At 42.1% G+C, this 17,308-nt stretch overlaps 1 protein-coding gene across 4 annotated transcripts in view; it reads right to left on the bottom strand.

Moving 5' to 3' along the window:
• The window catches only part of BCAR3 (BCAR3 adaptor protein, NSP family member), an 85,432-nt gene that overhangs the window by 50,300 nt on the left and 17,824 nt on the right, over nt 1-17,308 (bottom strand). For all 4 annotated transcript variants that reach the window (XM_083444859.1, XM_083444860.1, XM_083444861.1 and 1 more), the window contains exons 2-3: nt 14,404-14,731; nt 1,077-1,116 (exon numbers count right to left, since the gene is read on the bottom strand). In XM_083444859.1, the coding sequence (XP_083300985.1) occupies nt 1,077-1,116; nt 14,404-14,731 (368 nt within the window). The remainder of the gene's footprint in view (nt 1-1,076; nt 1,117-14,403; nt 14,732-17,308) is intronic.

Raw genomic sequence — 17,308 nt, 5'->3', positions numbered from 1 at the left:
TTTGGGAGGCAGAGACGCAATAGGGCATCGGAGAAGGAAAGAGGGACAGGTCAGTGTTGCCTGTGGCACCCCTGACCGTCATTCAAGGCACCCCAGGGTGCTACGGCTCACTGGTTGAAAACTGCTGCCATTGACCATGGTATCTTCCTGGACTGGCTCTGCAGGAAGGGAATTAGAGCGCTGTGTTACAGTGGCTCCAGTCCTGTCTACAGGACCAAGTCCAGAAAGAGTTAACAGGAGAGTGCTTTTTGACCCCCGGTTGAAATGTTATGTGGTGTGGCTGTGAACTATTCAATCCCCAGTGCTATCTATCTGTGGAACTGGCACTATTACAGATGCCTCATAACACCTGTTCCACACCTGTAAGTCAATCTTTTAGTGTGGCAGCATCTGCAACTTTAGAACCCCTTGCCTACTGACATCAGGCAGGTGTCCTTCCTGTATTCTTTTTGGTGCCTGCTTAAAATGTTTTGTTTCAAGCAAGCCATCCCAGACATGTAGAAGCTTAGGTGTGTTTTTAGCTACTGTTGTTTTTAATCATCTTTTGACTGCTTTCAAATAAACTGTTTTTATCAATAATTTTAATGTTGTATTTTAAATTTTTGTAAAGCCATCAAATGGCACATAAAGCTTGTTTATATAAACATATAAACAAAATGTATTTTAAAAAAGTATAAACATAGAAATAAAATGTTCCCTTTTCCTACATAGGTCCGTATTCGACTCTACTCAAAGTGCCCTGTTCCCAATGCAGTTTGTGGCACCAGGGATCAAATTGCAGATGCAAGGCCATGAATACTGGAATATAATCAAAAGAAAATGAAAAAGCCCTTAGTGACAGCGCTGATTAATTACCAAGGTCACAAAGTGACCTTACCTACTTTCTACTTGTTTGATACAAGCGCTCTAATTAGCTACCCCTTTTTTCTTTAGGAATCAAATCACCATAATACTGTGGAACAATGAACCAGAGAAGAGATACACTTGCAATTATTGGCATTTACTAATAAGATAATGAATTTTAGCCTTTCTTTTTTTTTACAGGGACTTGGAAGTAATTAAGTAATATTTCATACCTTTACATACTCCATAGCTGGGTCCATAGCATTCTGATCTCTGCAAAGAAGAAGTACAGCAATGAGTACAAAAGTTTTGTCTGATTTAGAACAAAATCAACATTTTATTTGCTTTTTGGATCAAGTGGCATGAATAATGCAACACACTACACCCACAAGTTGAAAGCTTAGGAACCGTAGAGCATCTGTTTATTTATCTGCCATTGTTATAATTCACATACATCATGATCATGTTCATCTTATCGTATTCAAAGGCAGAATTAGAACCAGTTTGCACAACCACTTTATATGATTGTTTACAATTCATGCTCACCTTTTAGAGAGATGATTATATGAGCATGCCATGGCCAAATAGAAAAAAAAAATACTGAAGACTGCATGTCTCTCATTTATATCTCTTTAAAAACCAGATGCAAGGAGGTGTGAAACTACTCAAGTAAATGAACGCATATGTATCAAAGGCACACATCAGAAAAATACAGGACTGTAGTGTGTTGTAATAATAAAGGGAAACCATCACAGAAGTAGTCTCTCTCACTTTGGGGAAAGGGCCATTTAAGTTGAATATATCCAAGAGGGCCTTTAAATGTGTCTGATGATCAAGCTCTTCCCCAAGTGAAATAGAGATCACAGTTTTGGCACACATTCAGTTTGTATTGTCAAAATGTCAACACATATTGAAAATAAACACACAAAAGTAACTGAAGCCCTTTCTATGGATTTCTTAACTCGAAATAAGAAACTCCTGAGATACACATGAGGTAGGCCTGGAAACGATGCAATAACGAATTCTATTTACAGGTTGGTAGCCATGTTGGTCTGCTGTAGTCGAAACAAAATAAAAAAAAATTCCTTCCAGAAGCACCTTAGAGACCAACTAAGTTTGTTATTCATATGAGCTTTCATGTGCATGCACACTTCTTCAGAAATATAGAACGAATTCTATATTTGCTTTCAACTTACTGTGTTGACTATGGGTTTTATACAAAGCATGGGATGGTATTAGTTCTATTCAAACAAACAGTGAGCTATGCCAAAAGTTACAAATGAGATGTGGACTGTACCCATGGTCTTAATTCTTCAGAACCACAAGAACTAGAAATTAATTGTATACACAGGCTATCATTTTACTGCATTTTCTACCACACATTTTATCACATATCTGCACTTGGAAGAGCAATAAAATCATTCTTAACTCTTGGCATTGAGATACAGATGATCAAGCTACTTCAAGGATAGGTTGTCCAAAGGAAGCTTGGCTTACTACAGTCATCCTGCCAAACAGTAACAAAAGTACCCTTCCAATGGCAACTCAGTGCGCCACACCACAACATCTTGTGTTGTGAAAGTTTCATTTGGATGTTCAAATTAATCTATTCTGGAGTAAAAACGAAGAGGGCCAGCTGTGAATGTGTTTGTTTGTCTAAGGCGGCAATGAAAGTAAATCCCACTGAAATCTGAGGGCCTTACTTTGTGGTAAACACATTTAGGACAGATTGTGCTGTATGACAAGCATCTTCTTAGAAGGCGTCTGTTAAGTTGATCTTCTGCTTGTAACTTGATATCCAAGTTCAAAAAAATTTAATGGGCTGCAATTTACTTTCTCTGGAGCCAATTTGATAAGGAATTCTGTTTTCAAGTCTCTGCATTGTTTCAGAAAAGATTATTTTAAGCTCTCCAAAATCCAGAAGTCTATAAACTGAGGTCCAATATTCATGCTCATCTGAGTTAAATGACATGTGCACAGCTTCTGTCCTGGCTAGGATACAAACTAAGGTAGCAGCAGAGTAGAGTAAGGTACCAGTTCAGAGCAGAATCGAAGACTGGACCAGATTAAATACAGATGTCTCCCATTTGCCCCATGTGTGGGCCCATACTGGGGAGCAAGAGCATGTTTTAGCTCCCTGTCCACCAGTGACGTAGGGGGGGTGGAGGGGGCGATCCGCCCCAGGTGCCACTCTGGGAGGGGTGACAAGATGGTGCCTGCCTCCCCCCAGCTGTAGAGCGACCAAGGACGCCCACAGTCCGTAGGAGTGCCTCTCGCACGGCAACCGTAAGGGATGCCAAACATGCGCAGTGCATACAGGCTGCACCGCCCCGGGAGCCGGAGAGGGTTCCTCCACCACTGCTGTCCACCCAGTGCACCTGACCCATCTTTGTTGTTCCTGGATGTCACTGGATTGTATGAAAGTCTTATTCAAGAAAATAAAGAGAACCTACTGGATCAGCCCAATTGCCCATCTTGTCCAGCATCCTGCCCTCGCAATGGCCAGCTGGATACCTGTGGGAAACCCACAAGCAAAACTTGAGCACCGGAGAGTTCTCTCCTCCTGCAGAACTGGTACAGTGGTATCTCAGTTTACGAACTTAATCCGTTCCGGAAGTCCGTTCTTAAACCGAAACTGTTCTTAAAGCGAGGCGCATTTTCCCTAATGAGACCTCCCACAGCCGGTGCCCTTCCACAGTTCGAATTCCGTTCTTAGACCGAGGTACAGTTCTCAAACCGGGACACTATTTCCGGTTTTGCGGAGTTTGTAAACCAAATTGTTCTTAAACCAGACTGTTCTTAAACCGAGGTACCACTGTATTCTGAAGCATTGCTACCTCAAACTTTGGAGGCAGAGCATGACCATCATGATGAGTAGCCATTGATGGTTTCATGGAGGATAAGGCTATCCTCCAATAAACTCCTTTAAGTTACTAATTTACAGTACCATTTATTGTTGCAATGTTTTAATGAAATGATTTCTTGTAACGAAGCTCTATTTTGAGCTGTCCCCTGACATTTTTCCCATTGAGAGGAATTCATGCATGTGTGTGTGTATCAGAATTGAAGATGGCCGAATCCACAAGGACGTGCTCTACGGGGGGATGGCTTCAGGCACCAGACCCTTTGGCAGACCAACTCTGCGTTACAAAGATGTCTGCGAATGTGACATGAGGGCTGGCAACGTCAACCCTGCCATGCAGGAAGCCCTTGAAGATGACCACAGTGCCTGGAGATGATCGGTCAGGTTGCGTATCCACAGCAGTGACCAGAGGAGGAATGACCACTGGGAGGAGCGCAGAGAGAAGAAATGCCATGGTGCATCTGCATCTGCACAACTGAATGCCTTCATCAGCCCCAGCTGCAAAGAAACATGTCTCTCCCATATCGGTCTCTACAGCCTCAGAAGACGCTGTAATCTTCCAACGGTTTGACCTCACAAAGGCACACTCCTCCACTGTCTCTCAGGACAGACAGAGGACAGATAGATGCCTACCTATATAAGCCAGGCTTCCTCAAACTCGACCCTCCAGATGTTTTTGGCCGACAACTCCCATTATCCCTAGGTAGCAGGACCAGTGGTCAGGGATGATGGGAATTGTAGTCTCCAAACATCTGGAAGGCCAAGTTTAGGAAGCCTGATAATAAGCTTTTTCATATTGACTTGCCATCTATCTCCCCACCCCACAAACCAAACACAGCTGGCTACAGGCTTGCATATGTATGTGAAAACATTCCCAGAGCAGTGCCTCTTAAGGTTATCAGCTACAATCCCCCCCAATTTATTTCTCTGCAAGCAACATATTAAAGAGACCAATAAAGAAAACAAACCGCCACTGTTACAGTCTCTTACCACCAATTCTAATTAGCCATGTTTATGGGGTCACCGGAGATAAATCAACAGGATTACAACTGTGCTCAAACACAGCTGCTCATTGAGACCTTGAGTATCAGTTGCAGTTGAAAGCTTGTTTCGCTGCCTTAATAAGCCATCTTTCATCTGCCATTATAAAAAGTTCCTAGTTAAAAGGGATCTTAACTTTCTGTAAGAACCCACCTACATCACTACCTCCCTGGGGTTTCTTTAGCTGTTTGCTTACAGGCTGCTTTCTACTTGCATATATGATGAAATCAAGTAAGCCGTGGGGCTCACACAAGTGTAGAGTTTGCACTGTATGTTTGGCTTCCCAGTCATCAGATAAGTCTTATTTCCATGTCAACAAAAGAGCATTTGATGTAGAGAGTAGCTCATTAGCATTGGAAAGGAAAAGATGTTTTGTTCTTTAGAAGATAAGAGAACAATTATAACAAAAAGCAGCTTCTCAATTGAAGAATAGCATCAATTTAGGAACTATTTGGGGTGACATCACAGACACTCAGAAACTGCACACTAGAGACAAAACAACCCAATGCTGCTTGCCTTTAGAGCAGGGGTCAGCAAACTTTCAGCAGGGGGCCAGTCCACTGTCCCTCAGATCTTGTGGGGGGTGGGCTGGACTATATTTTTTTTGGGGGGGGGGGACTGAATTCCTATGCCCCACAAATAACCCAGAGATGCATTTTAAATAAACGGACTCATGTAAAAACACACTGATTCCAGGACTGTCCGCGGGTCGGATATAGACCCCTTAGTTTGCCTACCCATGCTTTAGAGTGCTAACCTTTTGGAGGCATCAACATTTCCCTCCAGTTTTAAGCATCTCTCTCACACACACATACCTCTGACTTGCAAATCCTGCTACTAAATGAGATATTTCTATTTAAAGCAGCAAAGACATTACTGTTAGTATGATAGCATACTGCAGTTGTGCTGGATCCAGAGAACAACTCAGTTTTAAGCCCTTTTTAGGGTGAAGTCTTGGTGTGGTGCTTCAGTGCTGGAAGAAGAGATATTCGCCTTCCATACATACAAAAAATGATTAACAATTTTCACTCCATGTCCCCATCTGAGTTGACAAAGTTTTGATGCGACTGCAAAAATGAAAAATACACACACACTAAAATGAGCCTTTCTTGAGACATATGTCCCATAGATGGCAGCCCAGTTTATTTGTGTTCATAATTTATATTGTGCATTAATAAAATGAAATTAATGAAACAAATTTGGAAAACTACAATATCCTTTTATTGAATTTGCATGTTAAAAGGGAAAACCATTTTGCACCACCTTAAATGCATGGTAACCTATGGAAAACTGATCTTGGTTAAATGCAGTGCTTTTTTCTTTAAAAAAATGTTTAAGTGTACTCTCGTTTTCCTACTCATATTGAAATACTGCTCCTCAATGAGGTCAAACTTAGATTCACAAAATGTTTAGGGGTATGCGTCCCCCTGCACGTCCCCCCAGAAAAAAGTACTGGTTAAATGTATTATTTTTACGTCCTTCTCAGGACCAATTGGAGATGACTGGTGACCTGTACAACTGTTCGGTCTGCTGTCAAGGTGCAGAATGTCAATGCACAGCTCCAAGAACCCTGCTCTCCCTTCTTACGGTTCTTTATCAACTTGAACCACACAACCATTCAAACAGAGAACTGTAAACAACTAGGGCACATAACCACCATGTGTCAGTGGAATTTCAGAACTCCTTAACTTCATCAGTATCATGCATAAAGAGTTACATAACATTACATGTGCAAGTGGCTCATCACAAGACTGATCTAAGAAAAAAAAATTGTCCTCTAAAACTTTGCATCAAGTAAATTGAGTTCACATTTCTACTGGTTACAATAATCAATAGCATTTTAGCACTGCATTTTGCACATGATATTTGAATACAGTCTTTGAACAGCATTTTCACACCAAAAATAAAAGCTAAAAAGCAGTTTCAAATAGCTCCACTTCTGTCATCTACCAAGCACTTCACAGCTGGACTCCAATTCATTATCAATGCTCATTCTGATGGCTCTTATGATGCATAAATCTCTTGAGATGAGAATGCATTCTTTGGCATTTTGGTATTTGTCAATTAAGTTAACCAACACGTACCACTCCTCGAGTACATGGCATGTGCTCATTTCACAAATAAGAGTTGTCCGTGTGTGTGTGTCAGTCACTAGTTCAGGAGATTTGAAACTGAGTAAGCATGTAAGTGTAAAACAAATTTGAAAGGCTTCCCCTACCCAAACTTAGAATCACCAGAGCAAAATGTGAAAGCTAAGACACAGAGCATTGCAGTGAAGCTGGATCTCGGAAGCCTTTTTAAAACAGAAGAACCAAGTGGTTGGGGGACAACTATATTGTTCATTAAGTTCCTTAAAATACCATTCAAACCTGAACTGTGCAAACAGAACTCCTATAGAGCTTCAGTACAGCACTCGCTGCCAGCAGCTTCTGAGCTTACTGCAGTTCTGGGGCAGGCCATTACAAATCGTTCCTTGGTGTCACTGTGCTTATTTTTCCCAAGCTCCCAGCATGCAGCTCTACTCCCCCTGTACACAATCTGCATGTCAGGGGTGGTGTGGGGAACAGCCGGTGTTAGGATGTTTGCAGTTAAGGTGCAGAAGGACCTTGACTGGACTTACCGGTACATGGCCCAACTTGAGCATTTGCCAAACTATACCTGTATGTGCAACCAAGACTTCAGGAATACATTAGGATTCAAACGCCAAAGCAAATCCCAACAAGGTCAACAGGGTATCTTATCCATCTACCAAAGAAGAATGCTGGTATGTGAACTCTATATACCAACATTGCAACAGACCACACTGTGCTCATAGGAAACTGTTTGTGGCTTCCAGTTCTCTGAAAATTCACTTTTCTTTTCTTTTTAGCTCAAATGCAAAGAAGTGATCTCAAATGCCAAGAGGTCAGAATGGAAGTTATTCGTGCCTGCAGGATCCAAGTCATGCTCTCTCTCAACCGCTCCCCATTTTGCTCCTCTTTTACATCAGCAATGGACGTAGCATTACCAAATGGTGCTGCAACAGTAATTTCCTGTATTGGCAGGAAGTGGGAATAAATGACCTTTGAGTTACCTTCCAACTCCAAGATTCCAAGTCAGATGAGGCTTAGGGAAGCTTGGCATGAAGTCAAAGAGCCAGGAGACAAAGCCTACCAAGCAGTCTTGAGTCACCTAATGAGCCTGCCTTCTATTTTGTTGAGGTCCAAAGCAGTAGAACTCCCAGCTGATCTCAAAATAATTTCTACCATTCACTTGCAGCTGCGACAGAGCTTCCTAAGCCATTAACAGCAATATAGCTGGTGCTTCAATTATCCATGTAGCTGATGGACATTTGCCAAGCAATGTGCACATCAGTGCTCTCAGAATTAAACAAGCCCTGTGTGTTTCAAATGCTTATACCCCCTCCTTTAACAAGCATGCCTGCTCCTTTTAAATAGCCATAAATCTTTCCAGGACAAAATTATCAACAAGTTTATGTTTCTGCATTCTCACAGCAGCCGTTCTTCGCTATGCACTTTTGAAATACTTTTAAATACTTGAGTAGCTGATACTGAATGATGACTTGACTGAGCATCATGAGATAAGAAAGGAATTTTTAAATAAGGTAAAAAAAAAAAATTGAAATCCGTATGCATAAGTTGCCTGAAGAGCACTGCGCATTCCAGAGACCTACTTGCATTTTTCTTCCCTGCTTCTCTCTCATTTTTAATGTCTTTGTAATGCGAGTTAAGTTCTGTTATGCATTACTTTCGCTCTAGAGTGCCAGTGTATATTTGCATTTAAAAATATGTATCATGATTTTGCAACCAGAGCATTCCTGCATTATAGCCAAATTGAATTTTTGCACTACACAATCAACTCTACAGGTTTCCTGTGAGAGTTACAGAGCCAAACAACAACAGTTGAAATCAGGACACTTGGTTTGGTCAAGCCTCCTCAGGAACGTGCTCAGAGGTAGATTTCAATAAAACTGTAATGTACACAAGTTATAATACTCTGCCATAGCTCACAAACCATATGTGCTCTCAGATATGCCAGTAACAAAAGCTTCTCTCAGGACTGATTTTACATTCTGCAGCCCGGGACACATCCCTGAACAGAACGTGCATGTCTGCTTCATGTGCTTGGATATGTATTTTACAGAGCATCAAAAAGGAAAACATATGAGAGCAACAATGAGGAAGCTATCATGTCCCCATTTCAAATATATTTTGGAACGGACAAGTGTCAAAATATAAACGTCATACTAAACTGTTGATGCATTTTGATGATTCATGTATTATTTCTTTTGTGTGTGTCTTATTTATTTATTTATTTATTTATAATTTTATTGTTTATACCCTGCCCATTTGGCTGGGTTTCCCCATTCACTCCAGGCGGCTTACAGAATATATAAAACTTAATAAAGCATCAAACATTAAAAACTTCCCAATACAGGGCTGCCTTCAGGTGTCTTCTAAAAGTTGTATAGTTCTTTATCTCCTTGACATCTGAAGGGAGGGTGTTCCACAGGGAGGGTGCTACTACCGATAAGGCATTTTACATTTACTATGTAAAATAATTTTATATACCACCCTTTTCCATAAAGGCCTCAGACTGGTAATACAAAAATATATAAAAGGCATGTATCTGAGCACTGGCAGCAAAAGGGAGATTTGGCCCAATGTGTCAATAAAGAGAACTCAAGGCAAACCTCTACATCTCATTACAGGTAGGAAGCCGTGTTGGTCTGCCGTAGTCTAAACAAACAAACAAACAAATTCCTTCCAGTAGCACCTTGGTCTCTAAGGTGCTACCGGAAGGATTTTTTTTGTTTCTCTGCATCTCAAACTTTCTAAAACTACAAGATTGCTTTGCTTATGCTGATGGGTGAAAGTGGAAAAGCATGTAGCACCAGCATAATGTTCACCATATAAGCTTGCAAATGCCAGATACTTGGGACTGTTCTTTATTACTTCATATATTTCTTTCTTTAAAGAGGAGACATGGCTAAAACAGTGACTCAAACAGTCTTTTGTGTTGGCAGGCAAGGTTTTTTTTTGGGGGGGGGGCATCCTAGGCGTTTGTGAATTAAATTTTAAGACACACTAAACTTAGGGCACACTATTGTGCCCAGGAAGAGTTTCGAATTATTATACTGGGTTAAGCAAAACCTATGCCTGCGCTCTTCCCAATTTCCAACTGCCAAGGCTGCATAAAACACCACTGTTTATGTACAAGCTAAACAGTCACCTGCATTTAAAATAAATAATATGCTTAAACAGCTATATTCTTGCTTGCTTGGGGACATAAGTGCAATCTTTACCCCACCATATCAACACACTAGATTGCTTACGTGAAAGAAGGCCTGTGAAATCCAGCAGCAGAGCATTCTTCTTCTGATAGTATCTCTGCCTATTTGTACCATCCAGTAAAATAGCAAAAGTTAGACAAGGCAATAAGTTCATAAACCAGCTCAAACAAGCAGCAACCTTCTGATAAGGTTGCTCTACAACAACAATAAACCCCCTCCTTAGGGCATTTCTTTCCATGTGATCTCAATCAAGAAGACTCGCGCAGCAGGGCCATGCACCCTGCACCACACAACTGTACTTCATGACAGCTCCTCCCAAAAACCATTGACATGGTAGAGGACGGTCTGAAGAGAATATATCTAATGACATGTGTAGGCTCTATCTTACACATACAGCTCATGGAGACAGCTTACAATCCATTCAGCTGGATTTCCCCCTTTCAGATCTTCCCCTGACAGGTTGACAAGTGTGAGGGTGGGGGCACAGACAATAGCACACACAGGGTGAGCATGTGCTAATCTGCTGTCCCTACGCAACTGAGATCACATGGAGGGAAACACAGGGGCGGGTCTACTATGAAATAATGAAGCTTAAGCTTCAGGGGCCCTAATCCAGGAGGAGCCCCAGAAGCGACTTTAGTCTACATTGCTTAAAAATTTGGGGTCTGGTAGACCCAATTTTAGTCACACTTGGATGTTTACAAAATGTGTCTGAACTCAATCAAAGTTCATGTACGTAAGTTGACATTCAACAACAAAAAACTTCCTTATATTTACTGTTAACATTGTGAATTCTAGTATCTGGACTGCCTGTTCTTCAAGCCCTTTTCAAAGCCAAATTATAAAGTTCAGGGAGAAATAGTACCTCACTTATAATAGCAAGCCATTCTTTCTTCTTTAAATGTAACACCATATTTTAAAAGATGTATTATCACAGATCTATAGAACTATTGTCCAAATAGGTCTCTAGAAGTCATCCAATTCCCACACCCTTCTCTCTCTCCAACATTCATCATCTGAAGTCTATCCACCTGCATGGAAAATAGGATTAACACAAACCACTCAAGAGATGATTATACACAGCTACTTTATAAAAGCTTCCAGAGCTAAGGATTCCACGACCTTCCCTTGGTGACTCAATAGCTGTTGGACTGTGGTAAGCAATATTACTGAGGAACACATCACCCACCACTGTCCCACATTATAGTACTTTGTGGCTTTTAAGGAAAAGTTGAATAATGAGTTCCATGGTGAACAGATACTTGGCATTAACAAACCAAGTTGAGCAAACTAAAACATTTTAGACTAAGAAAAGATACCTCGAAGTTTTGCGTCATTTGCAAAATTGAATAAAGATCCCCTCCATCGCTTTCATCTGAGTAGCTGGTAAAAATGTCGAAGGGAACCAGGTCTAGAACAGAGCTCTGCAGTACTCAGTTTGAAACCACCCTTCAGTTTGATGGGGAACCATTGGTGATCCCCAAGTATAGTTTTCCAACCAACTTTGCTGAAATCAAGGTAAATTACATCCACCACATTTCCATAATCAACTACACTACTAACCCAAAGAGAGGCAGGGGTATCAGGCAGAAGTTACACTCAACAAATCCATGCTAGGCTTTCTGCTAATCACTGCATTGTTATGAAGATGCTTACAACAAAATGCTTATTGGGACTTCATGTTCTAGCACAGTGGTTCCCAATTAGATAATTGCTGAGGACCCCCTATTTTTCAAAAGCCAAGCCACAGCCCCCCTACTTTTGAAAATTTTGATAACTCTATGGTAGTAGTCAGCTCTGCAAAGCATTTTTTTAAACAAAATGTGGGGTAGCAAAGGATTTTAGGTATACTAAAAAAAAAAAAACCAGACCATAAAATTCATGATATTACCATGCAAAAATGAGAAAAAATTAGTTGGGGGAGAGGCAAGGGATGGGGCCCCGGACCCCGTGGGTGCGTTCCGCAGATCCCCAGGGCTCCCTGAACCCCTAATTGGGCACCACTGTTCTAGCATCTTCCTTGGTAATGAAGTCAGATTGACCAGCCTGTAATCTGCTGAATTCTCCCTTTTCTTTTTTTTTAAAAAAGATTGGTCATCAGCCTGTTTCCTGTCCAGTAGAGTTCAAAGTATAACGTAGGGAGGCACACATCCCTCTGTATATCAGATTACTACCCCTAGAGTTTCCATGGTTCACTCTCTGTTCTAGAGAAGGGCCTAGATGAGCAGCAAACCATTCATAAAGTTGTTTGTTCTGTCTGAATGCTGCTTTCTGCAAACCCCACAAGATTATGCTCTATACATTATCCCACAATGATACACACATCTGCATAAATATCCTCAAGCATGATAAAGCACAGCCTTAGAGTTTTTCCTCACAGTGACGGGTTGCAGCCTGGGCTGGGCCCAAACCCTTGTGGAATGTACCCATCTTTTCCGACCTTGCCTAGACCTTGCTGTAGGGTGAAGTGATGACACACCCAACCTAGTCAGACTTCAGGTATTCAGAGACTGTACAACTCAGTTACAAAAGCTCTCAGGCGGCAGTCTTCAGCCTGTAGCATCTTAGCTCCTGGACAGTCCAAGAGCAGCTGCTGTAGCCAGTCACAGCAATAGGAGCAGCTGCTGCACAGCAGCTGCACCCCATGTGCTTCCAATGCCAGGTACGCCAGCGGTTTGCCAGGACTCAACTGCCTCCATTGGTGCATGGCAAGGGAGAAAGTTTTGTGGATTGTGCCTTTTGCTGCTAAGTTTTGGAATAAATATTTGCAACATGGTGATGTCAATGAATTCGTCTAACTATGCTTTAGTCAGAATAGATCCACAGAAATTAATGGGTCAAAACTGGCCGCATCCATTCATTTCAATGGGTCTACTCAGAGTATGGGTCTACTCAATAGGTCTACTCAGGGCGCAGGTGGCGCTGTGGTCTAAACCACTGAGCTTAGGGCTTGCCAATCGGAAGGTTGGTGGTTCGAATCCCTGTGATGGGGTGAGCTCCCGTTGTTCGGTCCCAGCTCCTGCAAACCTAGCAGTTCGAAAGAACGTCAAGTGCAAGTAGATTAATAGGTACCGCTCTGACGGGAAGGTAAACAGACTTTCCATGCGCTGCTCTGGTTTTGCCAGAAGCAGCTTAGTCATGCTGGCCACATGACCTGGAAAAACTGTGGGCAAACATCGGCTCCCTCGGCCAGTAAAGCAAGATGAACGCCACAACCCCAGAGTCGTTCATGACTGGACTTAACTGTCAGAGGTCCTTTACCTTTCCTTTTTTTACTCAGAGTATAACTAACATTGCACACAACCCAGTCTTTTTATGCCAACTTCACTTTCCTGTCCCCCAACGCAGAGACCTAGCAGTATCTCTAATGAGACAGAGCTCCCAATGTGTCAAATCAAAACTAAAGATGTTTAACCAAACAAGACATGCTGTTGCAAACGGAGGCCAAAACAGACAAAGAAGCAATTTATGTGACAGATGCCTGCTGCTTTTGTTTGAGAGATGAAAGACGGACACATCTGCTAGTCTTTTTTTTTTTAAGGCTAAAAATCATTTCCCTTGTTAACCGCAATGCATAAGAAAGAACAACTGGGCACTGCAAAAGGAGCACATTGCTACAGTTACTGCTAAAAAGGATGAGCATCAAATGTAATATCGGTTCCTCTCAGGGCTATGCATAGAGGGAAAAAAGAGAGCCAATAGATATGGTCGTTTTAGGCATGGGCAGGATAAGCAAGATGGTTTACTTTTATTCCTCCACTGTGCCTGCTACTCACTTAAAAAAAAAAAAAGTTCAAGTTATTTACATATGAATGGCTGCTATAAGCAAGCAAATAAAGCAACATCTGTAAAAGCACAGCATATTTACTTATGATGAGCATAAACAAATATGTGTTCACCTATGCATTGCAATAGGGACGTGGGTGGCGCTGTGGGTAAAAGCCTCAGCACCTAGGGCTTGCCGATCGAAAGGTCGGCGGTTCGAATCCCCGCGGCGGGGTGCGCTCCCGTTGTTCGGTCCCAGCGCCTGCCAACCTAGCAGTTCGAAAGCACTCCCGGGTGCAAGTAGATAAATAGGGACCGCTTACTAGCGGGAAGGTAAACGGCGTTTCCGTGTGCGGCTCTGGCTCGCCAGAGCAGCGATGTCACGCTGGCCACGTGACCCGGAAGTGTCTCCGGACAGCGCTGGCCCCCGGCCTCTTGAGTGAGATGGGCGCACAACCCTAGAGTCTGTCAAGACTGGCCCGTACAGGCAGGGGTACCTTTACCTTTACCTTATGCATTGCAATATTTTAAGCATCATTAGAAATACCAATAAACTTAGGTAGCACCCACAGCAGGTTTAAAATGTAACATGATTTACCTGTGGTGGAAGTTCTCACTCTTGTGGTTTTTCTGGAAATACTCCCCTATAACACCTTGCATCAAAGGTTCTTGGGGTCGATGTGCTTTGGAGTAAGGCGAAGTCCCCATGTGGCTAAAAACATCACAGGGTCCAACAGGAATGGTCCCTTTTTTCTTCCTCGGAAGGGTGCCATGAATGGAAACATCTTGACAGGTATGGGAGCGATGGTCTGCCAGAGATGGTTTGCTGCTCAAAAGGTCCATAGAAGATGCCAGCGAGAACTCATGGCTCATCTGCATATTTCTTGGGAGACTTGCAAATTTCCCAGCTGCTATCATTCTTAATTCTAGAAAACAAAAGTTGTGCATGATGGAAGTTAAAGAAACACCAAAGCTAACTTCTTGGATCAAGGGTAGGCTAAATCATGGATCACTTGTTTCTATTCAAGTTGCTCATGTATATTAGATGCATAAAGGGAAAAAGAAAGCGTATATCCCTACAATTAAGGGTTGGCAACTGAGAGCTCTGAAAGCAAGAAAGGCTGCCACAAATATACCCAGTTTTAGATTCTAGTGTCCTGGCTTTCACCACAGTAGCTACTGTGACTTCCAAGTCAACATTGCACTGGCAAGGCTTTGAAAAAATTTAGATGGAAGAGTGTAGTTGGAATAGGAACAGCATGGGTAGCTGCTGATAACTGCTCAGTCATCCCTGATAGCTATTTATAAAGGTAACTGAAAATTCTGTAAAACAAGAGGAAAATCTGCAATAGTAGTATCAATGGCTACTATTGCTCTGATATCCAATGCAAGAGCAGCTCAGCTCACCAAATTGCAATTGTATACTGGTCTCATCCACTGGCACAATATCTCACACACTGCTTTGCCAGTACAGTGGTTCATAGGGTTGGCTCAATATGCATGGCAAGACCCACGGCTGGAGACTCAAAACATACACGTGATTGTTCGGAAGGATTTCTGGAGGTTAGGCTGTTATTACCGACAACATTTATCTTTCTAATTGTTTTTTAACCCCCAAGTTTTTAAGCAGGTCAAACATCAGCCAAGAATCATTAACTACAGCTAAGCTGTCAGAAAAGACTGATATTGTACAGACTATCCTCAATTTAAGAGATTACAAATCTAAGCTCAGCAAGGGGTGCCATTTGAAAAAAATATCTTTAGCGGCTTGAGAAGCAAAGGTATGCTCATGTATCTAAATGCCTGCCAACAAAAAATGCACACACATGCTTGGATCGTGAGTTCCTGTGAGCAAAACTCTGCTCATGGGACGTTCCCTCCAGCGTAAGCGGGGGAGGCAATTTTCAGATTCTCTATCCCCTTGAAAATCTGTAGGGGCCCTTCCAGAACAATGAAGTGGGAATGCAAGGAAAGGAGGAACTGGCAAAAAGAGTGTCCCTGTCGTCTACCTGTAGGAGTCTATGCTGGATCAAAAGACCTTTGACAAATGGAATGAGACTTTCTCAAAAACCTGCAGCCAAGGAATTGCAGTCTTACAATAGATATAAATAGGGTCCACAAGTAAGCAAGGACATAACAGAGGTGTCAGTTGCAAGCATCCAAATCCCAACACAAATCAAAACATCTGAGTGAAATGAATGGAGGGCAGGGATAGTTGTGGACCACACCTAAAGAAATAATATCCACTTTATGAAACTGTTAAAATCTGAGTTTTGGGCTGGTGGGAAAACCTGTAGCATTTATCCCACGGTAAAGTTAAGTGTTCTCAGTGTAAATTGTACAAATAGGCCACAAAATTACCTTCTCGTATACTTTTCTCATACATGTCTCCTTATCTCTACTATTTGTAGCTGCTGCGCTCTATTTGCACTTACCTAGGAGTAAACCCCATTGAACTAAATGGAACATACTGCTGAGTACACATGTACAGAATTACATTGTAAGAGGGTTATTCATATTCTGTGCTACTCCCCTTAAGGTACACACTCCTGCAACACTTTATCCTAAAAACACCATGGGTGGAATTCAATGTCACACTATGTTGAACACCCCACCTGTGGAAGCATATTAGTTTGCCAGGTGAAATTATGCCCCTTCCCCTGGTTTTCTGGGGGTTTTCCTGAGTCCCCCTCCCAACAAGCCAATTTCAGGGGTGTGTGGAGTGGAGCCCCTTTGAGCAAGCCCAAACCCTTGCATGGGGCTTCTACCAACAGGGTTTGTTAGGTGAATCCTGCCCTATGGTTTTATGTAACCCTTACAGGAGGCTCAAGAAGGAATCTTCCTCCCCCGGAGGGAATTCCCCATGCAAACCAATATCCCAGCACGAAAACATCCAAGACATGCTTACTAATACAGGCAACCAGCATAAAATGTTCAGAGATATGGCTTTTTGCTGAGCCTAAGCAGTTGTAGAAGTTGTTCACTACACAGCTGGGAGATCTCAAAATGCCTTAAAGGATATAGTATTAAATTCAGAGCTGAGTATTGCTGAAAAAGCAGATTTGCTACGAAATATTCTTTTCTTCTTTCTCTGCCAGTGTCAGCTCAGTCAACCAGCTTCAAAGGTTGGATCAAGATGCTGGAGGGGTTTATTACAAAAAGATATGGAAACAAGTTTTGCATGTCTTTGCTGAAGTGCGATCAACTACAAAGCTTCAAACTCTGAGAACTAAGGTCACTTGGTACAATTTTTATCTAGGAGTTCCATGATGTCTCCAGTTAAAGCTACCAACTTTTGAGCCAGCCTCCAAAATAAGACCATTTATCTCCAAGCTTTACAACTGTTCACACTGATTTCTCCATGTTAAGCTGCTATTTAAAAGGCACAAGTGATATCACAGGGGTTTTTTCCTGATGAGTTGGCAACCTGGTGATGAATCAAGGTGTGGACTGGGAAACCCACCAATGTTGGTTGAGTAGACATGCTTATACATTCTTTTCAC

The sequence above is a fragment of the Podarcis tiliguerta genome (genome assembly GCF_965153285.1).
Source record: "Podarcis tiliguerta genome assembly, chromosome: 6".
Taxonomy (NCBI): domain Eukaryota; kingdom Metazoa; phylum Chordata; class Lepidosauria; order Squamata; family Lacertidae; genus Podarcis; species Podarcis tiliguerta.
The sequence above is the reverse complement of the archived record's forward strand: the minus strand, read 5'-3'. Positions and strand labels throughout refer to the sequence as shown.